This window comes from Lygodium microphyllum, chromosome 30, assembly GCF_053477565.2.
Source record: "Lygodium microphyllum isolate KBCC chromosome 30, Lygodium_microphyllum_v1.1.10, whole genome shotgun sequence".
NCBI lineage: Eukaryota > Viridiplantae > Streptophyta > Polypodiopsida > Schizaeales > Lygodiaceae > Lygodium > Lygodium microphyllum.
In genome coordinates, this window is record NC_141164.1 from 44513793 (window position 1) to 44540856 (window position 27064).

The 27064-nt window shown below is 41.3% G+C and overlaps 1 protein-coding gene across 1 annotated transcript; it reads right to left on the reverse strand.

The window, feature by feature from the left end:
- Positions 1–18512: 18512 nt before the first annotated feature.
- LOC148009800 (uncharacterized) lies at positions 18513–22377 on the reverse strand. Its single transcript, XM_087673006.1, has 7 exons — positions 21362–22377; positions 20689–20845; positions 20462–20603; positions 19912–20033; positions 19642–19792; positions 19396–19532; positions 18513–19308 (listed from the first exon to the last, which is right to left on the reverse strand). The coding sequence occupies exons 1-7, from the start codon at positions 22275–22277 to the stop codon at positions 19215–19217; spliced, it is 1719 nt and encodes a 572-aa protein (XP_087529132.1). The 5' UTR covers positions 22278–22377; the 3' UTR covers positions 18513–19214.
- Between the last annotated feature and the right edge of the window lie 4687 nt (positions 22378–27064).

Consider the following 27064-nt stretch of genomic DNA (forward strand, 5'->3'; position numbering starts at 1 on the left):
AAGATATTGCACTATCATATAGCAAATGAGAATCTTACACTCTCAACATTGGTCATCACCTAGACATATAATTGCCATACATCTAGGAATTTATCTTTTGATACCATATTTAGATTACACATGCAAAGTGTATGGCACTTCATGCTCAAAAATCTTAACTAAAAACTAGCCAATGTAAAGTGCACAAAGAATCTTTTCATGATTTCCTTCTTATCGCATCATGTTGCATTGTTAAGGAAGAGCATTGGGCTAGCCCATACTACTGAACCTCCTAAACTTATACGAATCGTAGCCTATATATTAAGATATGCAAAGAAATTATCAACTTAATCAAATATATTTCCATTTCAGTTCCACACTCCCTACCATTTACATTTAGATTGATTGCACAAATGTAGGGAGATTTTGCGATAATTTTCCATAGAAGTGAGTCCTAAAACTCACACTTCAACATATAAATAAAGAAAAAATGAGGTAAATACTTATGCTTCACCTTCATTACACATTCACAAACATTCTCCTAAATTTCTATAATTGTCTACGTATAAAATCTTTTTTAAGTTTTTCTCTTTATATACCTTTTTTTCATTAATTTTCAAATTTACTTTAACATTACATATTGATTTTTCTAATTTTTTAAATTTTTATTATTTATTTAAAGTGTAATTCATCAACACATTTATTGCCATATGAAAATCATTTAATCTACCAAATCCAAAAAACCCACTATTTTTCCTTAAATTCTTTGTTTTGAAATTTGCAGTTTTATTGTTTTTAATATACAAAGAGGAAAATGAATTAATTTCTAGAATTACATACATCAACAAACTTGTTTCAATCATTTGCAACCATATTTTCATCATATGCTCTAAAGATCCATCATAAAACTAAATAACGATCACTTACTCAAAAATTTGCATACGTATGTCTCATATTTCGAGAAAATGAAGCCATTGACGCAATCTCCCTACGCTGACACTTGCAAATCACCTAATCTACTTGCCATTATGCTTCCAAACCATCATCCATTACCAATTCGTCAAATCATCCCTCTCTCTCATAACAGCCATATGAACAAGGAATAAAGGAGAGAGAAACATGAGAGAGAAAGACTGAAACTAAGTCTTGTTGATTACTACACCATTCTTCGTGAGGATCGGAGCATCAGAGAGAAAAAAAAATTATGCATCTAATGCTCAAGAGCAGGAGGGAGATGATTATAGTAATAAAAAATCATTTTTTTAGGGAGAAAAGGAGGCATCGAAAAAACACACCCTCTCCTCCCAATGTCGTTTGAATTATTGGCTTTTGGCTCTTCTTTAAACCATGATTAAGACTAACCTACCAAATAACTAGCTCCATCCACTTGGCATTTTTGCACTTGCTTGAAGTAGTTCTAGCCCCAGTGGAGGGGTAAACAATCTCAAAATTGTGATTCGATTTGATGGGGGGCTTTTTAGCATCGAAATCTATCACCTTGGCCTCCGTCACCTACTTTCAAGTTTCTAGATCTAGTAGTAGCCACTTCAAAACTCCAAACCTTCATTCATTAAATGAGGGGTCAAGTGGACTCCAATCAATGAACGATTACTTGTGTTGGATTTCCAATGTCGAAATGCATCTAGAAAAACTCTGGTTCATTGATCCTTGACTGTTTCATTTTACACCAAACGTAAATCTTTTACGAGTCTTAGGGTCCTTTTGCACTTGGCTTTCACCTTTAAAATCCACTCTCATTGGCAACCACGGGATAGGGCGACTCAGCTCCGTTGAACTCATGAAGTGACATGTATAAGCAAAAACCATGAAGAGCATCAAATTTGCTACAAAGAAGAATACACAACAAAACACAACCATAGCTCTCATGCTACCCTCTAACATAATCAAGCATGAAGTTCACAAGGAATAGACCAAGTGTAATCTGATAGACATCAGAGCCAATTGCTAACTAATTGCTAACCAACTGCTCCAACACAGATTGGCAAAAAAAAACTCCAACACAGATTGGCAAAAAAAAAACTATCAAAGGAGTCATCCTAAGTGGTGGTCTATCTACCTACCTAACCTAGGACAACTGGAATAGTAACTCCTACAAGGTGAGGACTCCTATAGCCAGGTCTACTAAAAATCGTATATTTTTTATTTTTCCACATTTTTCCTTCAGTACTTTATACTCATGTGTGTAAAAAGGAGGGAGTTGAGCATATTGTGATCCAAGGAGAATAGGGCATTGGCCTTAGGTCCTGTCTCAATACCCAAGAATCTACCAAGATCTCGAAAGGAGACACTAAATCATTTTTCTTCTACTCACTTTTATTTTCACTCCAACCATCCTTATTTATTTTTTGGCTAGATGCCACCCCTAAGAAGACAAGGCATTGACTAACTCATCCCCAAAAACCTACTAGACCTTTGTAAGGCGATGCACATCTACTCTTGGAGTTTTTTCTTTCTTTATTTTCTTATTTTAGGAGTTAGAATCCATTTTTACACATCTCCATTTTTGACATATATTTCAGAAATATTCGTTGTTTGTTCTTTTTTTTTAATTGGGCAGGCTTCTCTAACTAGCTCACAGCTAATAGAGATTCTTAGAAATAGTTGCCTAGCAGACTAGTAGAATAGGGTCATTAGGACTACTCGCAAAAATAGCTCTTAAAGTGCTCGACAATGTCTTTATAAGAGGTAGACAACTGCTCAAACCTCCCTAGACACACCTAATCTTACCCTCGTACTTTATGCCTTGAATGTCGGTTCCCAAAAAAAAAACATTTTCCACATATATATACACATTCAACATAAAGGGAAAGACTTCATAAAGGAAGAACATCACATGGACTTGGCCACAAGAAACTTCTCCACAGCAAGAGACTCCCTCTAGGTGCTCCATCAAAATCTGTTTAGTGTAGCACTAAAACAAAAACTATTAACTACACCTACACCAAACAACAAATGGCCCTCTTAACCTAATGAAATCCAACATGAATGGCCCTCTTGGCCTAATGAAATAAACCATTTCACTACAAAATAAGTGGCCCTCTTGGCCTAATGAAATCAAACAACTCTCTTCAATAATAAAGGGCACTCTTGGTCTAACGAGATTAAACATACCCTTCAACAATACTCTCTAAGAATAAAGGGCCCTCTTGTCCTAATGAGAACTCTACCCCTTGCAAATCTACTAAAAGGACTGTAGAGCCATTCTTTCCTATACGAACAGTTTTATAAGGGCCATTCGATTTGGGTTCCAAGTTGCCTTGAAAGAGCTCACGACGATGAACATCATAATATAAGACCAATTGACCCTTAGCAAATTTATACTTCTTAGCTCGAAGGTCATGAAGCATTTTCATTTGCATTTTTCCTACTTCTTGATGTAACAAGGCTTGTAACCAAATCTCATCAAGATGTGCAAGGGAAATGAACCCTTCTTGCAATGCATCCTCTTCACCCAAAGAATCGTTTAAACACAATATTAGTGAGTTTGGGAATCTCCCAATTTCCATTTTTCGAAAAAGGTGGCACCCGGATAGCATGCCCATAAGTTTCTCAAAGCCATATGATGTGACCTATCATTGGAAAGCACTTGAAAAATGGAATCTATTGAGCTATAGAGCGCAATTTGGAGTTATAGTGTTCAACTTATGACAAATCCAAAGATTTGACCACGTGCCCCAAACTTATGGAAATTTCCCATATTCCCGAATATGGTGTTTTTAGAGAAAACCTTACTATAGGGAGCTCAATCTCCAAAGGTAGAACACACTCTTCCCCATATACTAATTTAAAAGGGGTGCGGTTTGTAGCTCTTTTGAATATCGCATAATAAGCCCAAATAGCCACATACAACTTCTTATCCCAATCACACTAGATAAAAATTCCACAAGTTGTTTATTGGTACTCTCTACTTGTCCATTAGCCCAGAGGTTATAGGACATTGTCTTATTATGTTTAATCTTCAATACTTTTGTCAAAGCCTAAATCACTTTATTTTAAAAAAATGTCCCATGATCAGACACAAGCTCCTTAGGTGGACCAAAACAACAAACAATCTATTCCAAAATAAAACTAGTCATTTCCTTGGCACTGTCCTTTATCGTAACATGGGCTTCATACCATTTTGTGAAATAGTATATTGCCACAATGATATAACGCTTTCATATAGTTGATGAAGGATGTATAGGTCCAATGAAATCAATACTCCACTTTTCAAATGGTAATATAGCCATAATAGGAGTCAATGGACACTTTCTATTCTCCTTATTGTCATGTCTCTGATATGTATCACATCTCTTAACATATGCAAATACATCTTGGAAAATGGACGGCTACCAATATCCAACTTTCAAAGCTTTCAGTGCAGTCACATCAAAGTGCCCTCCACAAGAAGAGTCATGTTACCATTCCAAGATAAATGGAACCTCATCATGCATAACACATCGGCGATAAATATCATCGACCCTTTTGTTGATATAGTGTACCTGCAATCAGTGAAAATTTCAAGGCTTGCTACCTATTTTTTCTCTTTCAGCCTTTAACAAAGTGGCTCCAACCTCTCCTATGGGTACATAGAGCATTATAGTAGCATACTAGGATAGAATGGAGGTCCTATCTATTTTGAATAGACCCTCAAGGTCACTACCTCTAGCCAATACTTCCTTTGACTCCCTAAAATCCATAAGACATTCAACAATGCCCTACAACTTTGGCGGCTTACTCCTAATTTCATAATCAAACTCTTGTAAGGTGATTAGTCACTTTGCTAAGGTGGTTAGGTAGTTCCAACTTATTCAACAATAGCCACAGCCCCTCTACCTTCATATAAAATACTACCTTTTCATAGAGGATATAGTGCCTAAATTTTTTCATTGCAAAGATCATCCCCATGTATATTTTCTCCATGTAAGTATAATTAATCTTGAGTATCCCCAATTTGCAATTGGCAAATGCAATGGGATGCTACCACTTCTCCTCCTAAATCTAGGCTAAACAGTAGCAACTCATACTATACATCATAGCTACTAAAAATATATAAAATATCTTGCTCCTTTTAGGTGTTTTTACTAATTCTTGCTTCACATCCTCAAAGGATACTTGACATGGGTCACTCCAAACAAATAGACAGTTAAAGGACAATAGATTCGTCAATGGAAATGTCCTCTCAACAACCAGTGCATTAATAAATCATTGATAATATCTAATTGATGACAAAAAATTGTGCACTTCTTTAGAAGTACATGGTGGACTCATAGCAATGATAACATTTATCTTTTCAGGATCAGTCACAATGCGAGGCAAGCTAACCACATGGCCTACCATCAATCCATAGGGTACTCCAAATATGCATTTCCTTAGTTTGAGAGTAATGTAGAACTGTCTACACCGCTTGAAAGATTTTCTTAAAATGATCATTTGTCTCTCCCTTATGGTGGCTGTACTAGATTATCAATAAAAACTTTCAGGTCCTTTGGGAAAATATCATCAAAAGTTTTATCAGCCATGCGTTTCTAAGACTCTGGCGCATTGTAAAGGCCAAAAGCCATAACATGATACACAAAGGTACCAAATACAATGATCAATGTTATTTTCAATTTATCTTCCTCGGTGCTAGCCGTTTGGTTATAACCAACAAAGAAATCTATAAATGAATAGATATCCCTACTCACTAACTAATCTAGACTTATGAATGGCGGTAGATAGTAATCTTTGATTTTTTGTTTATTGAGCTCTCTAAAATCTACGCAAAGCCGAACTTGATTATTTTTCTTTTTCCTAATAACTACTAGCAAACACCACTCTATGTGTTGTACAGGAAATACCAAGCCATCCTTACACAATTTTTGTAGCTCCTCAAATAGTCCATCTCTTAGCTCAAAAGACACACGCCTCACTTTTTGTCAGACAGGATGGCTACCTTCCTTCTCAAAGGAATAATATACACATCCAGACTAGGAGGAATACCTCTCAGCTCATCATAGCTCCAGGTGAAAATATCACAAAATTCTTGGATCAAGGACATGTAGTCCTTACTCTCTTTCAGATTAAGTATAGATCCTAATTTAATTGGTTGTGGCTCATCCAATGTATCGAGATCTAGCTCAATAATATCTATGTCTCTTATTCTATCTTGAGCTTCTATTGGCTCATTCAGAGTCACCAAGTAGACATATTCTATAGACCCCTCTCTTGATTCATTGCTTGAAAATTTCTCACTACCAGAAGGATCCTCTAATGCATCTAATTTTGTTAAAGATAAAGGTACTCTCTCGCTTTGAGGAGATTCACGATATGCACCCACCACTATTACGTGCTTGTGGCAGCTCTACCGAAAATCAGACAATCAATAGGTATATCAACTTGATAATCAGATTACAAGATCCATGGTTTTCCTAATAATACTTGATAACCGTGTACACCGTCGTACAAACCTAATAACCTTAAAGTCCAAAATGCATTCCACATTAGCTACAATCGTCACATGGACTTTGCTAATGCAACCTTCCGGCTGTCTTAAATTGTCATTATCCATTCAAAGAATTGTGGAGGTATCCTTTTGGATTTCTAGTCCTAGTCTTTCCATAAATTTTGAACTCATAATGTTGATGGAGGATCCCATATCCATAATGGCATGATCCACTAATATACCATCAACATATGTTGCTACCCTTGGGCAATTCTTTTCAACATGTTCAAAACAATCATCCCCCACACAGGCTATTTCCAAGGATTGGATGATATACCCAGTACAAAGAATCTTCTTAAACTCTTTATGAACTACTAGAGATAACTTGATCTCAGCTGCTGTAGGAGGCTCACATTAGGCTTTGCCTTACAAAGAGAGTTAGCTAAGTCAAATACATGATAATTAGCCATTTCTCTTTTTTTGCCAAACCATTCTTCCTAGTGGTCTTGCTGAATAGGCTTAGGTGCCTCTTCTTAGCTTTCACCTTCTTCTTTGGCAACTCCTTATTATTGGAGTCCTTACTCCAGCAAGTACTAGCTAGATGGCAAAACTTCCCACGTATGTCACATTATGATATTAGGGTAATTTCTTGGAAAGTGTTGACCACCACACCACTTACAACTAAATCTTGATGGACTCCCTCTTCAGGACATCAACTTTCTATTAAATTTTGTTTCTTCTTTAGGAAATTAACATATGCAGCTATTTTTCTATATTGTTCCATTATCATATCGGTATAATGCTTCATCATGTCCTTAACTTTGCCAAGAATATTTGATGCACTAGACTCATAATCGTGATCATGTGCTTGCCATTCAACCAGCCTAACCACCTGATTAGAGATCATCGACTATTGATTAATTGGCATAACATTAGGGTTCGTCATTTGATTTTCATTATTTAGTAAAACCATTTGGCTAGCCATTGGCATAACAACATTAAGAGGGGACGACAACATGGATACATTCTACATTATGCTTCCTCTTCTGTTTGAACTTGTCATAAGTATACTAGTCACACCTTAACTTCCATTGGTCAATACCAAATTATTTCTAGGACCTGGACTCAAATAATTTAGGTTTATTCTAGATGCATAGGCCACTTGCAAGCAAGACTCTACCTCCTTTGCTCGTGTAATAGCAATGTCTATATCAATAAGGGAAACACTACTCAACTACACTTGGATATTGAAGTCTAATCCATGTACAAAGTACTACAATTGGGTAGCGGGGTGGAATAGGAATAGAGGTTTGCAATTTGTGAAATCCCTCTTTCAGTTTCTTGGCATATGCTCGCGCACTCTCATGAGGCTCTTGACAAGTCACATTCAAAACACGCAGCCAATACTAACCATCTCTCTTAGGGGTAAAATCTCTTCGAAAGATTTCAAAGAATAAATAGATCATGGTTATGGTCCCAACTTCTAATCCATGATACCATATTGCAACTCTTCCTTTTAAAGTCATGTTGAAAAACATCATGAGATATCCATCCTAAATTCAACAATTAAACATTAATTTTTTGGAACTCACAAATGTGAAGTTCTACATCTTTCTCTACTAACCCATTAAAAATGGGTAGAGAAAACCCTATCGCTAGCAAATCCGGTGTTTCCTATAGGTATTGCAATCGATTGCACCATCATGATGATCCTGTTTGCTCTAAGGGTTTGTATCGATGGGGTTATACTCCCACTCAAAGTAGATTGACTTTTTGGAGAAAGGGGAATGCTCTCCTCCCCTTGACAGACTAATTAGGATATTTTTTGGGTCAATAAGACCTCGCTTCCTTAAAGTTATTAAACTACTATGCTTAGAAGAATATCTCTTTATGATCTCGGCTCACTGTCTAGTCCTTTTAGCTCTTTTTTAAAGTTGAGATTCAACTTGACATTATCTATTAGAAAATAACGAATCTATCTCAATGCTCTTTGGCATAAATTGATTGACTAATCCCTATCAACTAAGATTTGGATACAACCACTTATTTGTAGCTCCCAGTAAATGCACCACCTACTATCAGGACCTATAACAGGCTTGATACTAGCTCTAGGGCTCTAGCTGGGCCTCCTATGCTCACCAAACCACCCGCATGGTCTTGTAGCTAGAAGCATCAATGGCTATACACTACTCTAAATAAATAACACATTTGTATCGATTGCAATCCAACAGTGTGATCAATACCTCAATTCATATGCATAAAGAGATCCCCCTAGAGCAGAATGTTGTGGCTCCTTCACAGCTCTCCTACATCGCAGGGATTCCCCTAGGGTGTGTCATGTTACATATAGAACACGAACGTAACAAAGTCCTCTCATAGTATAAACATAACGAACTAGGAGATTGTATATATTCCTCACTTAATCCATCCCCAAAGATATCACTCTATCCTACAACAAAGGATAATCTTAGACTCTCAACATTGGTCATCACTTAGATACACAAATGCCATGCATCGAGAAATTTATATTTTGATACCATATTTAGATTGCATATGCAAAGTATGGCACTCCGTGCTCAAATAACTTAACTAAAAACCAGCCAAAGTGAAGCACACAAATAATCTTTTCATGATTTCCTTCTAATCACATTGTGTTGCGTTACTAGGAATAGCACCAAGCTAACCTTTCTACTAAACCTCTAAAAACTTTTACAAACCACGGTCTATATGTTAAGATATACAAATAAATAAGCAACTTAATCTATTTTTTCTTAAGTTTATCCCTTTATTTCTCTATTTTTCATGAAATTTTTCATTTATTTTAATATTAATTATTTATTTTTTGATTTATATGACCTATTTAAAGTGTAATCCATCAACGTGTTCATTTTCATGCCATATGAACATCATTTGATCCATAAAATCTAAGAAATCCACGATTTTTCTTAAATCTCGTATTTTGAGTTTTGTGATTTTTTAAAAAATATATGGAGAGAAAAGTGAATGATTTTTTGAAAACAAATTTGTTTCAATCATTTGCAACCATATTTTTATCATATGTACTAAAGATTCATCATAAAAACTGAATAATGATCACTTACTCAAAAATTCGCATGTGTACGTCTTGTATTTCAAGGAAATGGAGCCTTTGATGCAATTTTGTAGTGCTAATGCTTCCAAATCACCTGATCTACTTGCCATTACACTTTTGAACCATCTTCCATCACCGATTTTTCATATCAGTCCCCCCCCCCCCCCCCAATCTCTCTCTCATAAATAGCCATATGAACAAGGAACAAAGAGGAGAGAGAAAGATTGAAATTGGTTCTTCTTGATTATTACACCATTCTTCGCGAGGATTGGAGTGTCAGAGAGCAAAAAAATTGTGCATCTAATGCCCAAGAGTAGGAGAAGGGAGATGATTACAGCAATAAATAATCATTTTTTAAGGGGGGGAAGGAGTGACCGAAAAAAATGCACCCTCTCTCCCAATGTCATTTGAAATCTTGGCTTTTGGCTCTTCTTTAAACCACGATTAAGACTAACCTACCCAATAGCTAGTTCCATTTTGGCATTTTCACACTTGCTCGAAGTGGTTCTAACCAGGTTGGAGGGGTAAACGGCCTCGGAATTGTGATCGGATTGGACAGGGGGATTTCTAGTGAAATCTATCACCTTGGTCTCTATCACCTGTTTTTTGGCTTCCAGATCTACCAACTACTTCATAATGCCAAACCTCGCGGCCATGAATTAGGGGGTCAAATGAACTCCAATTGACGAAGAGATACTTGCGTTGGATTCTCGGCGTTGAAATGCATCAAGGAAAACTCTAGCTCCTTGATCTATAACCATTTCATTTTGCACCAAAATGCCTCTTTTATGGGCTTTGGGATCCTTTTGCACTTGAATTCTAGCTTTAGAATCCGCTCTCAAGCTTGTATGATAAGCAAGCAATAGAGAAAGGCATTTCCACAAGAAAGCAAAAATAGAAAAGAGGCTCCTTTAGAGTTGATGATTACTAATATGCAATAAAATGCCTACACAAGCCTTGGATCTTCTTATTTTATGTTGTGATCATTGACAACTATAGTAGGAAGATGTGGGTGTACTTTCTTCGTGATAAGGCTCAAGCTTTTGGTAAGTTTAAAGAATGGTTAAAACTTATTGAGAATGAGATTGGGCAAAGTGTGAAGAAGTTTAGAATAGATGGTGGTGGTAAGTTTAACTCAAAGGAGTTCGCAAACTTTTGTAAGAGTAAAGCGATTAAGTGTCAATACATCTCAGTAGAATGGCATTGTTGAATGTCAAAATTGCACCATTGTGGAAACGAGAAGGTGTATGGTTAAGGGCAAGGAATTGCCTAATGGACAGAAGTTGTCAATACTATGGCATTTTAGGGTTTTCATGAAGTGCTCCAAGAAGAACATCCATCACGCATGGATAGGTCCAGCAATCTCCACTTCATCCACAAGATACACAAGAAGGTGGATTTGTCTGAGGCGCTAGTGCATATTTCACAATGGCTGCCAACGGTGGAACCAGACAATGAAATGCTATGGTCGTCGCTGAAGGGCGATGATAGACTGACTGGAGATGTGGTGGTTGGAAATGGAATAGAAAAAAGAATGGATGCCTCAATGGAAGAGAAGGTGAATCGCTTTTGTATGTTGCACCATGCCTCTATGGAGAAGTGGCTCGCCAAGTACCAGATCGCTAGGCAAGATCGAGAGGAAGCGCAAGCTGAATCCCGACATAGTATGCGTCATCGACCGATTCGATATCCCGAAGGCATGGAGGAGATGCCGCGGTTTATGTCAACACGATGGTTGCATGGAGCTTTGACCGCAGCGTCTCGCGAAGGGACAGAGGTCTCAATGGAGGAGTGGGAATTCTCGAGGGGATGTAGTCCAAAGGTGATGAGGGGTTTAGAATCTATCGTATCTAAATTTTATACGCGACATCTAATTTGAGTGTTTCAATGTACTGTACAAAATATATAGTGCAGCATGGTTGCGTGGACGGCATTTTCGTGTAGAGCGTATTGACAAAATGCGCTCCACAATGGACTGTGGTATCATGGCAAGGTTCGAGCAAGAGAGCCGGTGACGAGCAACAGATCCAAACACGGTTGTGAATGAGATGGAGTATTTTGGGAACTTGCAAAGTATTGTTACGGTGGATTACCGTAGCTTCTCCATGATACTATTTGATGTGCAGTGGTTCAAAGTGATACTTGGAGGAGCTGGAGCAACAGTTTGACGATGTCCATCTGGATTTCCCGAAATAGATTCCAAAAAAAAAGGACGGATTTGTGTGACACCTTTGTGTTGCCGGCCCATTGTGAACAGGTGCATGGACTCATTTACTTGCTAATTATTGTATTATGACATGGTTTATGTCACAATGGTTTGAACTCTCTTGTACGTTTTTGTGAACAAGTAATCTTCTATCCAAACCTCCGACAACCTCGATGGTGGTATGTTATACCTTCAAATCCCTGAAGTGCGAGAGTATATGATCAAAAAAATGTTCCGAGCATAGATGAAGATAATATACAAATAGAGAGCTTGATATTGCAAGGGGTAGAGGCCGTCAAAAGCTTGGAGCCAGCATCGGCTAACAATGATGGAAATACAAGAGTCTAAGAATTCTTTGAGAACGAGGTGGACTCATTCTTTTGTGGTAACATGTCTATCGACCTTCCAGTGTATGCGGAGTTGTGTCAGGAGATTAACATGGGACCATAGGATACTTCATACTTGGAGCATCCACTTACTCAATTTGATGACCAATCGCTTATAAGGGTACATAAGATATGCATTTTAAGTGAGATTTTTTTTAAATGATTTATATTACTGTGCTTTGTATAATTTAAATTGATTATTCTAACATCATTTTTTGTCTGTGCAGGTGACATTTTCAAGATGAGTTGAGGGATGAGCGATGAGGAGTTACAGGACATCTTCGCACACATGTCTCCAAATCAGATTGCCAGATTCAGAGAGATGGCAGACCAGGAGCTGCCTGGGTCTTCGTTAGGGCGCTCTCCTAGATCTGCTTCAGCGTGATCGGATGCTTCGGCTTCGAGCAGACGAGCTCGACACTCACGACTTGGGCCAGAGAAAGGGAGTGTATCGGGATCAGGGGGATGCTGCAGAGATATAGAGGCAGTGAGACCGCGGTCGACACGGGATACAGGTGTGACTCCTCGCTCTCGTGGCCCTTCCAGGGAGCGTGCCTCAAGCTCAGGTGGATACTGTGGAGACGTGGACGCGGTGTCTCCGTCTCGTCATTCAGCTGGAGCTGCGTCACCTCCAGGATTTGTCACACCTGTGGGGACATCTACTCCAGTTACTCCCGCTTTTGCGCGGGCGTCAGCAGAGGTGACACCCCTGTGGGTGCCACTTCGAGAGGGGTCTCCTGGATATGCCCAGGAGCATGGACGCAGATGGGAGAGGATCCATCTTAGGCAGACTCTAGAGGGTTATGGATATCTAGTCGATAGTAGGTCAGGAGCCATCATCATGAATGATGAGGGGAGGAGGGTGATGGCTCGCATGAGAGAGTTGTGCCAATAAGTTTTTCGGCACAACGTGTTGGATCATTGGAAGAACATACCGGAGGGGAGCAAGGACTACATAGTAGCATCCTTGCATGAGGAGTTTCCGGTGCCAGCCGTAGTAGATAGATTCTCTACGGGCTCGATGATGGATTGCATGTGTGCATACATGTCACATAGATGATCCGGCGCACGCAAGGCAATCAAGAGTGGGGCTTTGCGAGTGGTTAGATACAGAGGACTGGTGCCGACTGAGGGAGGAGGCTACAGATTCTCCAGGACGTTGGAGTCAGCAGCACGAGGCGGCAAGGGCACAACTCGAGGCCGGAGTGGTCCATCATCTTGGGAGTGGCGGCCACATGACATATTTGCAGGACTTTGTAAGTTTTTCTTTTGTTTTGCTTGTTTATTTTTTTAAAATATTCTTTGTACTGATAATCATGTTTCTAACAGTTAGCATTTTGTTTTCTTTGCAACACTCCATTACAAATCGCAATCCGACTGGCCTTGAGACTCGATATGTAGAGAAGCATGGTCTCACTGCATTGATCGACCGATTGTATAGATGTGACGGCCCTGTAAGTCACTCATCTTTCTTGTCCATAGTTACCATGAGATATTTGAATGCATTATTGTATGGTGGACTGATGTGTTGTTTCTTTTTCTGCAGAGTCCGTTCGATGCTCCTTTGCGGCGGGTGGGACAAGGATTTGTAGCTCGCCCTTGGATCCTAGGAGCTCACACACCTTTATTTTTGAGTCGCCTGATCTATGTAGACATTTTCTATGTATTAGTGATATCCTGTCATGATTGTACCAATCGTTTTTTATGCGATCATGTATTTATTTCATGTATCATTTTTATGATTTCAGTATACATTATTTTTGTTTTCAAGCGCATTGTATACAGTAGTGCAGAAACTATTTTGTATGGCTCTCATAAAGCACACAGTGCTACAAAAATTTTTTTCCCCTGTTACCGTCGCTATTAGCGTCACAAATTTTACTGCTCGCATCGCTATTAGCGTCATCATAGGAGTCGCAAACCGTCGCTATCAGCGTCGGTATTGGCGTCGCTATCAGCATCGCACAATACCATCGCTATCAGCATCGCAAAATGCGACACTGATAGCGACGCCAATACCGACGCTGATAGCGATGGTAATACCGATTGTTCTATGGCGTCGCCAATAACGATGCTTTTTACGACGACAAGGCAAATTTTGTTATTTGTATTTTGGTCGCTTTAAACGTCAGTATAAGGCCTATATCTTGTAGTGTATGGTTATTTTCTCAAGGACGGATTTCTTTGGAAGCACCCGAATAAAAGAGGTGGATTACCCTTGCAGGTTGTCTGCGATAAAGAGACCCAATTACAGGTGATGAGAGAGTTTCATGAGATTCCTTGTGTTGGTCATAGAGGAGTATGGGCTACTTATGAGAAAATCAAGGAAAAATGTTGGTGGAAAGGCATATACAGAGATGTTTCTCGCTTTGTAGAGACTGTCAGATGTATTCCGTAGTGCGCCATCGAGACGAGCTTCACCCAACCTATCCGCTATACATTCATTATAAGTGGGTAGTTGACTTGGTTACTATGTCGATGGGTCTATGGCAGATGAGATATATTGTATTGGCTAGAGAGGATCTTACCAATCATGTTGAGGGCAGACCTTTGAGAACGAAGACCACTAGTGCAGTGTGTAAGTTCTTATTGAGAGAAATTTTCTGCAAGTATGGCTGTGTGGGTAAGATCACTGCAGATCGTGGTGAATTAGATGCAGATGAAGCTAGGGAGTTTTTCTCTCAACTAGGAATCAAGTTGGCTCTAACCACAGCATACAATCCAGAGGGAAATGGAAAGAGTGAAAGAGGGCATCCGTCGATAGTGAAAGCATTAGCCAAAGCATGCAAAGGACGGATTGGAGAATGGCCAAGACTTCTACCATTTGCTTTGTGGGCTGATCATACGACTCACAGTGTTACCACATGATATATGCCCGCAGAGTTGATGTATAGCCAGAAACCAGTTATGCTAACTGAGGCTTGTACTTTGACTTGGTCAGTTTTACCTTGGCAGGAGGATTTGACGAGAGAGGAGCTCTTAGCTCTTCGAATCCGGCAGTTGGAGAGAAGACCAGAGGATATTCAGCTAACTATTGACAAGTTGAAGGTTGCTAGACTTAGAAATAAGAACAGGTTTGACAGCAAGCATCGCTTGCGGCCTAGAGCAATAGAAGAGGGAGACTGGGTATTATTCTTTGATAGCATCCTTGAAAATCAATATACTGCACTTCGGAAGATGGTGAAAAGATGGTTTGGGCCATACATAGTCAAACATGTCTTTGACAATGCAACATATGAGCTGACAGCATTGGATGGGACACTGCTTAAAGTGCCCATTGCAGGAAAAAGAATCAAGATTTTCAAGAAAAGAGATGAGGAGGATTATGCATTGAAAGAATTTGCAAGAGAAGAGCAACGAAAAGAAACTCCAGTAGAAGAGACAGATGATATGATAGATAACCTTGCTGATATACCAGAAATAGACAATGAAGAGGTTGATCTGTTCATGGATCTTGACAACAATGATCATGGGTAGTTGGCCCATCCGGAGGATGCGTAGGATTAGAGGGGGTGGATGCCGTGCTGCTGCGCATCCGAGGTGTGGAATCCACCAAAAAGTTTGTGTGTGACATTCGTGTTTTGTGCATACCTAGTCATTGTGTTTGCATTTTCCTATGTGTGTGATGTTTTTTCCCTATATTTTTTTGTACCTATTCGGGTAGTACCCGTATTTTCTTTAGCCTATGTGTGCATGATTGCGTGTGAATGTGTGTGTATTCAATCAAGGTCGAGAAACCCGCACTTTAGTGAGTGCAAAAGCCCTTGCTTGATCAAAATCAAATATGCTCTGTGTGAAAGGGGAAAAATAATGATTGGAAAGAAGAAGCTTCTACAAGCTTCTAACAAACCTTGAATAGAAATGAGCTTTTTCGGAACGCACTGCTTTTTGGGGGCATGCTGAATGTGATTTGGGAAGGGCAGTGGCCATCTAAGACAAGAGCAGGGCTTAAGGGGAAAAAGCAATGTGATTGCAAAGATGGGGCAGCAAATGTTATATAGACATATGTTTTTTGGAATGGGCACGAGCCTCTGAAAGGGCCGGTATGGGATGGGTGAGTTTTTAATGTCAAATACGACATTTCTCATCTTTTTATGTGAAAAAGGACGAGCAATGAAACTGTAATTCTTTAATAGATGTGGCCACGAATTTTGGCAAAAAGCTAAAGATGGAGGGAGCCGTGTCTAGCAGAGGGGGGAGCTTATGATTCTTTTGGGGAAACATATTGAGCAACAAAGAAAAAAAGCTGGGGAGGAAGGAGGCAGCAACTCAGTCGCTGTTGCAACGGAGGGAGAGGAAGATGAAGAGACAAAGATTAAGGACCAAACTGCACTGAAGCTGAAGAACGATGGACAGAAGATTGTGTCGTGGCTGGGGGCTAGCTAGCTATTGGAGAACTCATGAGAAACATGATAGGATCAGCGGCCCCAAGAGAAGAGTCTCCAGGAATTAGAACGGCGAGGGTTTCCATACGGTTGGTTAATCTTCTGACCCACTTATCCTCCCAGTCCTCCAAGCTGCATGTGGACTCTGGAGTGCTGATGGGAGACTCGGAGAGCAACTCTTCGACATGTGATAATTTGGGTCGCCATCAGTCTTTGGCCTATTGCCGGACGCTTACTGTGCCATGTGTCCGTGATAACATCTGAGTTGCGTACTGCAGTATATTTCTCCAAGACTTCAGTTCATATGATGTTCGTGAAATCGGAGTTGGAGGGGGGGGGGGGGGGGGGGGACTATGATGTTCGTGAAATCGGAGTTGAGGGGGGGGGGGGGGGGGGGGGCGCTCTCTTGGTGATTGGTGTTTTGGAGGACAGCGTATTACATGAAATTCATGATGGCGAACTGCACCATTAACGGATCTGAATCTGAAATTGGATGGAGTTTTGATTGAGTTGTTGTATGAAGATGACTTCAGAGGTTTCCCACAGATATGGCGACTTTGTCTCAATGGTACTTTGACGTCACTACACTCGGACTAACCAGCATGATGATTGAAAGGGAGGGAGTGGACAGTTATGGCGTTCTGAATGTTATCAATTGGAAGAGTTCCTGCGCTACGCAAAAGATGCATATTAAATCAAAATGAGCCACTGAATTGCTCTTCTTTCCCTGTGAGAGCTCTCTCTGAGGCATAATGAACTTCTGCAACCCTTCCTAATGCAAGGTCTCTCTCCCCTATACTCAAAGTTGTGGTGCAAGATCAGCGACAAGATCGAGGGAGCTTTCTCGAATACTCGCATGGCTCACCGGGACGCAGTCATAACTTGCAACAGCTGGTTCCAGATATACAATAGCCTTGAGTACTACTTACTACCCACATTACCTACAAGATGGCAACCATCTTCTTCTCTACATTGGCGAGCATTACTGACAACATGGTTGACTCGAGTACTAGTTAGTCGAAGGGATTGGGAACACACTTGAAGCAGACATGTCGACTCACTCATGGATATACAAACGTATTGGGCTATAAAGATTATTGCACTCTGCAAAATCTGTAGCAGCAAGCATTTCTGAGCCGCGGTGTCCTGAATGCTTCCCGATCGTCTCTGCTCTCTTCAGGATGGTGTGCAGATTCTATATTCTTGAATTACAGGTCTTGCAGCCTATTTTCAAAAAGGGGAATACTCTTGAGTTTGAAGCAGTGTATTAAACCTTGAAGACTCTTGGAAAAACTCTGCAAAGCGAGTTCAAAGAGGATACTCTTGTTAGAAGATACTAGGAGTTGGATTAGCAGATTTTCTTGCCTTGATTATTTATTGAAGTTGAAGACGTTCTCTTGAGGACTGAGTGGCATATTTGAAGCTCTTGTATTCTGATATAGATCTTGATGTGGGTTTCTTGTGAGGATTGACTCTCTTGATTGATCATTATATTTATAATCCGTCTTGCCGCTTATACTTGAACCAAAATTGTAATACGCTTAAACCTTGTCATCAAAGTCTCGTCTTGTAATTGTCTCAATTTGATCTTCCGTCTTGGAATTTCTCAAGGACCTTTGTGGTCGCGACTTTGTTTTCGAAAACCCTTCGACACCAGCAAGAACATTGAACATTTATGCACTTCCCTGCGTCTCTCTAATCCTTGTTGTAGTAGCAGAGAGGAAAAAGATCAAGCAAGGAAATCTTTTGATAGGACAGAAGTTTGTTGGTGGCACTCTATTAGCCCCTCTACCCTACACATTCCTTCGAATAGGGAAGTCGGATTTGAAAAGCCATGACTATCATTCTTTCCCACATGTCTGAACACTGGTTACATTATTTAAAAAGCTTTCTTAGCTTGTTATAAAGCTACATGGTACATAACTCTAAGATCATTGGTTCAATTGTAAGTTGCTAGCCTTACCTTTCGTGAATTCCATAGGCTGGTTGAGGGTGTAGTGCCGATAAGTTTTTTATGAGGCAGACACCTATTTAAAAAAATTATGCCCCAATAGTTGTGGACTTGAAACACGTTTATTATGATATGGCATTGATGTAGCTTTATATTTTTAACTACATTCCATAAAAACTAGTTTTATATTTTTAACTACATTCCATGATAGAAACTAGTTTTTGGCCAACGGGGTCATGGTTTGGGGCGGGTTGAGATACTAGGGTGCAAGAGTTCAGAGCCCGCGCATTGCTCCCGCTGGCCTGCCGACAGGTCTGTTGGTTCGTGTCTTTTCTCAATCTTAGCAATGCCATTTGCAACGAATCGAGCAAGGACTATAAGATCCCAAGTACTCATCGGTGTCGATGCAATCAGTTGATCAACTGAGCACAAGCTTTGAGCAAGAAATGTGCCCCTAACCATGGCAAGAAAAGCAGGCATCTCTTGCCATTTCAGATCACTAGGTTGTGATACCTGACAGGTTCTACAGCCTTCTCAGCTCCTAAGGACTGCTTTACCAGATTCTGGCCGGCAATTCGTGCAGACAGACAGCTTCAAGCACACAGCAAGATGGTAACAACCAGAGTGCATGTGAACAACAAGCTGCAAAAAATAACAGGATGTTTCCCTTGAATGGGAATGCATAATGGAAGAGGATGTACAGCTCACTGCTTCAGTCGCGTTCCTCTGAACAGTGAGACATCAACCATTGGAGATTGAGCAAGTTAGTGGAGGTATAATTTACAATCCTTCTCAGTGGCTTGATCTAGCAGGCTGACCAAAATGAGTTCTCCGATGGCGGGTCAGGTCCACTTTGTAACCGAAGAGGCGTCCACATCCTGCAAACCTGCAACCAAGATCAAGGCACGAAGTGTGATGGTAGAAGCCTCTGTTAAATCTGTTCTTGTCAGCTCTAAGACCCACTCGCACTTACGTGCATTGAAATGGCTTCTCCCCCGTGTGTGTTCGCAAGTGACCATGCAAAGAATTGGCCCATTTGAAGGTTTTTCCGCACCCTTCCCATGGGCAAGACAATGGCCTTTCGTCACTGTGTGTTTTCTGATGTACAATCTGCACACAGACAGCAGACAGAGTACCTTGTTTCAATGTGATGGTCGGAAGACAAGAAAAAGGAACTCATCACACACATGGAACTTGGGCTGTCCTTGCCTCTTCTTACCAGGCGTTCTCGGAAGGCAAACCTTTTATTGCATCCCTCAAATGTGCATCTGTGAGCCCTCTCATGTTTCTTCAGGTGCCTACAGAGGAGCTGTTTGCTTCGAAATCGGCCGAAACAGTTCTCAAAACTGCAACTATATGGCTCCTCTCCACTGGCAGTTATGTGAACATGGGGGTGTATCAGGTGGATTTTTCAGAATGAACACATTAATATGCAGCTCATAAAGCACACTAAATGTTGCCCTAAGAGTCAAGGGTGAAAAAGTTTCACCTATGTTCATTGAGATGATCCCTCAGATTTCCCGGGGTGGAGAATCGGCGGGTGCAGTTTGCATAGGGACAGTCATGTACTTTCTCATGTACAGCCAGCATCTTCTTTGTCTCCTCTAGCATCTTCCCAAAAATAGAACAAACCATTAGGTTCACATAGCATAAATATTACACTCCCAGAACTTAAGGGCCTACACGTTGGACTCTGTGCTAGATCATCCTCTTCAAATGCTCTAGTTTAAGGAATGTTTGTGTGTGCAGGGGGCTTAGATACCCCTACCTATGCCATTTATTCTGAAGAGAAATCCGAAGAGAAATTCTGACAGTATGCAGCATTCGCTGGTACTGAGAATACACCTACTGCAGTCAAAAGAACTTCATATGACCTACTACATGTTTCATAAGTCTTGGTTGTTAATAATTATGTATTTGGTTTGGTTGACTTAACAGCTATAGAGTAAACTAAACTTCCATACTCTCTGCACAGGAAGGCAATGGTCATCTAGAGGAAAGGGCCATGATTGAAACACGGACATGATGCAAGCCCTTACCTTCTCAATCTGAGCCATGTTAAGCTCTTCCCAATGAGTCTCCACCAAATCAACAGTGACCTCCACCTCTGGAGTAATCTTGGCCAGAGACTTGAAAGCTAGAGCTAGCTCCCGAGTTTCAGTTCCCTTGAGCTGATCAAACCTTCAGAACACAAGTGTTAAGCTGGTATCAATTATGTCAGTAAATAGATTAATCAAGGCCTTAAGCATTGGCTAAAACCTCAAACCTGGTCCTTTTCCATCTAGAAAGGGCTGGTTTTTGGGTTTCTCTTTTCTGTTCAGCCTTGTCATGGGCCTCCTTGGCATGGTTGAGGCAGGCTACCACAAATCTTTGGAAACTGCCCTCGTGTTGTTCCATTAGCAAATTCATGAACTTTTCATATGCTGTCACAAGGATTGCCACAATGGGTAGCTGAAAGGGAACCATACAAACGCTGGCAGTTTTGCAAGATAATGATTGAAAGCTCCACAACGCACTAATTTCGTCTTAGTTGCATATAAAAACAACCCAAACTCTCCTATAGTTTGTTGAAATTTTCCATGTGGGAAAAAGGGCTCTTTTCTCTTGTTTTTCCCTATAGCAACATCATGAGCTTTTGTACCGGAGGGACTGCATTCCTACCTAGGTACAGTTGGGTACAGCGGACTGCCGGTTGGGTGCAGGGGACCGCCGGCAGTCCCCTGCACACAACTGCACCTAGCTAGGTATGCTATCTGTCTGCACCTAGCTCCTAGCTAGGTGTGCGATCCCTCATTTGCAGAAGCTTATAATGTTGTCATAATTAACAATGTGGGACTTACAGTGGCAATTTGTCTAAAACTTTTTGTGAATGATTTTAAGGCTCTTGAACATGCATTTATAGATATCACAACTAAGCGAGGTTTCCTAGGTGGTCTTACTTGAGTGGTCCAGCTGAAATCGGAAGTCTTTCATCAATCTCTTGTTTTGTGGCAAGAATGATTCGTGACAACTGAAAGATGGAACTGCATTGGGATGGCTGGCTATTTGATTCAATGAAGGTGAAGGTGTGTCCTTTGGATTGCACTTCCTTTTTGGCTGAGATTGAGGGGCTGCATAAGAACAATCTTCCAAAGGGGATTGGCTCTTGATACAAGAGTAATCGTCTTCCATTTGTCCTTTCTCGGGCCCACCCGTGCTGCTGCTGCTGCATTCATTGTCACTCAAGGTAGCTCCAGTGCTGTCACTTTCACGGGAAGCAGCTGGCTCTGTGTCAGTGTGCGAGGGATCACTCAGCTCTTGCTCTTTGGATGTAGCCACACTGTGGTGCATAGCCTCTTTGTGTGGGTTACTGGCTTGACCTTTCTCTGAACTTGTATCGTTGAGCCGCTCATGCAACCCAATATGACCCCATAGCCTGCAATCACGAGCGGCTTCCTGAACGGAGACCTCATGTTGATTATCTTTGTCCGGACGCTCCTCTGCATTATCTGGCTCTTGCAGACCATTATTGACCTCGTGATCGGGATAACGCCATCCCTTACGACCTTCCTGATTGAGCAACGACTTGGCACCGGCATGCCCTGGCGCTCTGCGATGAAGCTGCTCACGGTCGATCACTCTTTCGTGATTGGGCAATAATTTGGGAGAAAAAGGCATGCCTAAATGCTGATCGGATGAGAGGGGGGGCAAAAGAGGAGCTGGAGGCAGGGGATCGCGAGGGTGCAGGAAACGAGGGAGAGGGGAGAGATGGAGGAGGTGGGCAGGAGGAGGGTGGCGAATGGGAGGTGGGTTCGGGAGAGCAGGGGGGCAGGGGCCTGGGGAAGGGGGCGGGTCGTGTGCGCCCTCGGCAGCCATAGCCAGGAGGGCTGGTCCTGTAGGCGAAAACCATAATACTGAGAACCGGATAAGACACAGACAGGCACAGACACAGAGAGAGGAAGAGGGAGAGAGTGAGTCGCAGACAGGCGGCTTAAAAAGCGTTGTGTTTGCGCCAAACATGCCACCATCATCATCCATACGCACCGCCTTGTTTTGGCGCAAGTCCACTTCTTCGCCGTCCGATCTTCCATCCAACGGCCAACATTGCTTGTGACGTTCTCTCGTAGGATTGTCCACGTCAAGGAGCTCTAAGACGTCCGATCGTCAACCGTCGATAAAGAGAGCTCTTGGGCCGCCACGTGTCGGGAAGCAGAGGCTTGGAAGTTGGCGATGATAAATTCAGTGTTAAGTAGGGTAAGGGGGCCGATAAGTTTGCAGCAAAGATGGATCGCTAAGCGCTGTCGTAACCACATCTGACCACGTCGCCGGAAAATGCTCTTAATCAAACTTACTTGGAGTGCAAAATAATTGGCCCTCGAATGTCCTTTAGAAATGTAACTCTTCGGGGTTCCTCATACCCTCCTATGGACCTCAATTTTGAAGTCTTATTGGGTTGTCGGGTTCCTCTCCTACACTACCACCACATGCACGTGCTTGAGAGTGGCACTTGCTTACCCACGAGTCTCTCACACAAACCCTTGCAGAGAAAGGGGGGTTTTAACATAGTGCTAGTAGGCCTAGTGCACATCGTTGATTCCTATTTCTACATAGAAAGGTCAGTACAATCACCCACCAACAGCAAGGAATAGTCTCGCATTTTATTAGCATGCTTCTTCCTCTTGCCCTCGCACATGAATGTAGGCACATGAGGTGCGGCCACAAGGTTGGCAAGAGGCTTCCAAAACCCTACTAGCACTATTCGCACTAGGTATAATGGGGCTCCAAACTAAGCTAAGCTCTTCTATCAACATGCACTAACCATAACATTGAGCAATCCATTAAAATCATCCCCATGTGGATCATTGAACACCAATTGCCAAAAGCCACTTCAATGTGGATCATAGAACTTTCATGGCATCTAAATTTTCAAGATCTAGGTTGAAATTTTCACTCTAATGAAAACCAACCAAATACTTACAATGTTAGGCTCAACATCAAAAACCATGATGCATCCTAAGGGTTCAAGGCAACAAAAGGAAGGTACATGAAAAGCATAATCATACCCTTTGCCCAAACTCCCACGTAAACCTATATGGCATCCCCTTCAATATATCCATGTCACACTATGAGTTGTCCTAATGTCTAAAGAAGGTGCATGAAAAGGATAATCAGTCCCATGTCCAAACTCTCAAATTTTTCAGACTCGTCTAAATCCATAACTTGTTCTCGTATGGCTCCTGCTCCTATAAGACTAGAGCCATTTAAATCGGCACGAAGGAGGGTTTTAAGCAATCTTTTAGGGATATCCTCTCCCCATTTGGACATAATAAAGGACAAAAAATGACCCATTTTTATAGGCCTCCGTCCCGCATAAATTCTCGTGTGACAGGCCACCATATTTAGTTCCTCAATAACTAGATGCTACGGAAGGACTCTTTCTTGTAGTAGTTCCTTGAGAACCTTCTTACACTCCCTTTTTAGAAAAGAGACAACACCGGATCCATCCACTTCATGGGGAATTAGTATCTGATAACCCACTAATTGAGTGTAAGAGGTTGCAAATAGTCTCTTAATTGGGCATCGACAATTAAAATAAGTGCTACCTTGCCTCCTAAATAACCTAAATAGCATATAAACAGTGTCCACTATTTAGGATGTTGCTCTATTTATCAGGTCGAAAAGGCTTTGAAATTGCAATTGAGAATCTAATTGTTCAATAGATTGCTCTAAGGCTGGAGCCAGCGGGCAGTTTAACCCATCCATGGTGGTTGAGAGACACAGCGTAGATGGTAGTTGAATGCTAACGGTATGCGATTTTGCTATGGATTGGTATACCTTCTCTACCTCCTTTGTGATAGAGTAATCCCCTTGTACTATGATTTTGGCCTCATCTACTATACACTTTGTGGCCCAATCCTCTTGTTGGTCTACCAACACATCCTTTAACCATGGGTAATTGGATAGAAATTCTTCAGTTTTCTGGGCTTTTGGCCTTGTCAAACATCCCACTTTTTCTTCAATTAGATAGGAAAGGCTCCCTCTATTAATTTGTTTCTTAATAATCCTATCGTCCTTTGTACTTCCTGGTCCCTCCTCTAGCCTTAGTAGCCTATTGTCCCGCTCTTCCATTCCGCCCCCTTGTCCCCTTCAAATGGATTAACTATTGTTGTTTGAATTTTTTTAGTATAGATAGTCCCGTTAGATATCTTAAGGTCATCATGGTCATCATTGTCGTCATAATTATCATGGTTGTCCTTTCTATCCCCCCCTGTGGGAGCTTTCACTCAACCGCCAAGATCCACGGACCGCTTATTGATTCAAGCGTTCCAAGCCGAGCACTAATGGCTACCTCTCACATAGCCGACGTGCCATCCATATCTACGGGTGTAGTGAGCTTACCTTGATGCCGCTCGAGTTACCTCCTCTCCCGCGCACCCCGGTAGCTCCACGATCCAAGTGCAAGCTTCAAGCAAGCTCCATCCTCAAGCTCCAAGCTCCAACCTCCATTGCCGCGAGCAAGACAAGAGAAGAGAAGAGAAGAGAAGAAGAGAGGAGAAGATGGAGAGCTTCTCCTCCTCGGTCCCTCACCCTCACACACTCACTCCCTCACACTCTCACACTCCCTCTCTCAAGCACAAGCTCAAGCAAGCAAGAAGAAGAAGAAGAAGAAGAGGAGAGCTACTTTTGGCCACACACAAGAATGAGCTTCTCATTCACTTTTCAACTTTATATACAAAACCCTAAATCCCTTTTGGGCGGTCATCCCCTTTTCCCCTTTTTACATGGCCGGCCATAGCCTAGGCCCTTTTTCCCATTGTCCTTCTATCTTCCTAGCTTCCTTTCCACCGCCTGTCTACATTTACAAATTGCACGGGTGAGAGCCCGGCGCTCTTTTACAAGATTTCAGGGTGCGCGTTTTTATTTTAAAACGCGCCTTTCCCCTTTTGCCTTTGCCTTGGACTTTTAAGGTTGCCCTTGCACTTTTGGCCTTTTCTCCTTTTCTTTCTTCAATCGGGCTACCTTTTTCCGCCTTTGCCCTACGTCTTTTCCACTTCTTTTTGCTTTCTTCATGTTGGGGTTAACATTACCCCCTTTTGCCTTTGCCCTGGACTTTTAAGGTTGCCCTTGCGCTTTTGGCCCTTTCTCCTTTTCTTTCTTCAATCGGGCTACCTTTTTCCGCCTTTGCCCTGCGTCTTTTCCACTTCTTTTTGCTTTCTTTGTGTTGGGGTTAACACCCCCTAATGGTGACTCATCAAAGAACCCTTCCCAGGGCTCCATGTCCATCAAATACTTCACAGTCTCCGACCGCAAGCTTCTTTTTATAGGTTCCCCCTCGTCTAAATTGATGCCTTTTACCATTCTTCCATTCATCTTCTTTTTTATGACGATATCCCTATATCCCATGGATCTTAGAGAGTTGTTGAGCACTTCTCCAAATGAAAGGTAAATGACGAGCTCAATCTCGTTTGCCTTTGTGTACTGTATATACGAATTGTATAGCCCCCCAGGTATGGGCATCTTCTTGGCAGCAAGTGACATTTCACTAAGGGGGGTGATACTTTATGTTGCTTAACAACCATTCCAATACACTTGATACATCTCTTCCCCCTCCGCTTAGGTCATTAATGGCTTCTACTTAGGTCATTAATGGCTTCTACACTCTACCCTATTCAAGACCATTTGGTAGGCACATCAACTGCCCAGTTAACTAGCCCACTTGCATCTTTTTTTAGTTTTGTAAGTAAATAGGGGTCTCTTTGTATAGCTGCCCTGGGCATAAGTAGGTATAGTATGCGTCGTCTAAAGCCATTGGCTTGGTCCTGAGCCATCCATATAGTGTTAGATGTAACTGACAATAATGTTGTCACGGGTGCAACATAAATACACCCATTTTTAATTTCCACTACAAGCTTATCGCCCGATATCATGTACTTGATAATGGAACATTGCGTGTCGTTTACCTTTGTAGGTATATTTGGAAGCACGATTAATATTTTATCCTATATTATTTAATTTCAAAGCGATTAGTCAATCTAAGTAAATCCAAGGAACATGTTGCATCCCCTAATATATGTTTGAAAAGCTGCACAAATGTAGACTTACTGGTCGCTTCCCCCCCCCCCCCCCCCATAGATATAAACAAAACTGTTCGCAGTTATCATTTGTAAAGAGTTATCTCAAAAAATCCCTAATCGCATTAAGCTTAAGAGGATCTCCCCATGTCAAACTAAGTAGAAACCTTTTGTGTGTTTCAAAAAAGGGTGTACACATGTCCATCTTTATGCCCCCTCGATGGAATAACCATAAACTTGGATTGGGGGGTTGCAACATCTTATGCCCATTTTTTATGACTAACATACAATTAGTAAAATGTACCCCCCTTAGGGGATGAATGACTTTGTGCAACTCTATCCTTAAGCACTCTTCCATAAGCTTTCTAAATTGCAAGGTGCCCATTCTCTTTCTATTCTCTAGGGATAGCTTCCTTTTTATTTCAACAATCTCCTTTTGTATCTCTATAAGGATGTTGTAGTCAGTCTCCTATCTCCCATATGAGTAACTATACCACTCCTTTTCGGGAAGCCTATATATCCACCTATATTTAAGCCTTGTGGTAAATTCCTTACATGATCTTTCTTCCAAGGACTCCTCATCGGTTAGCT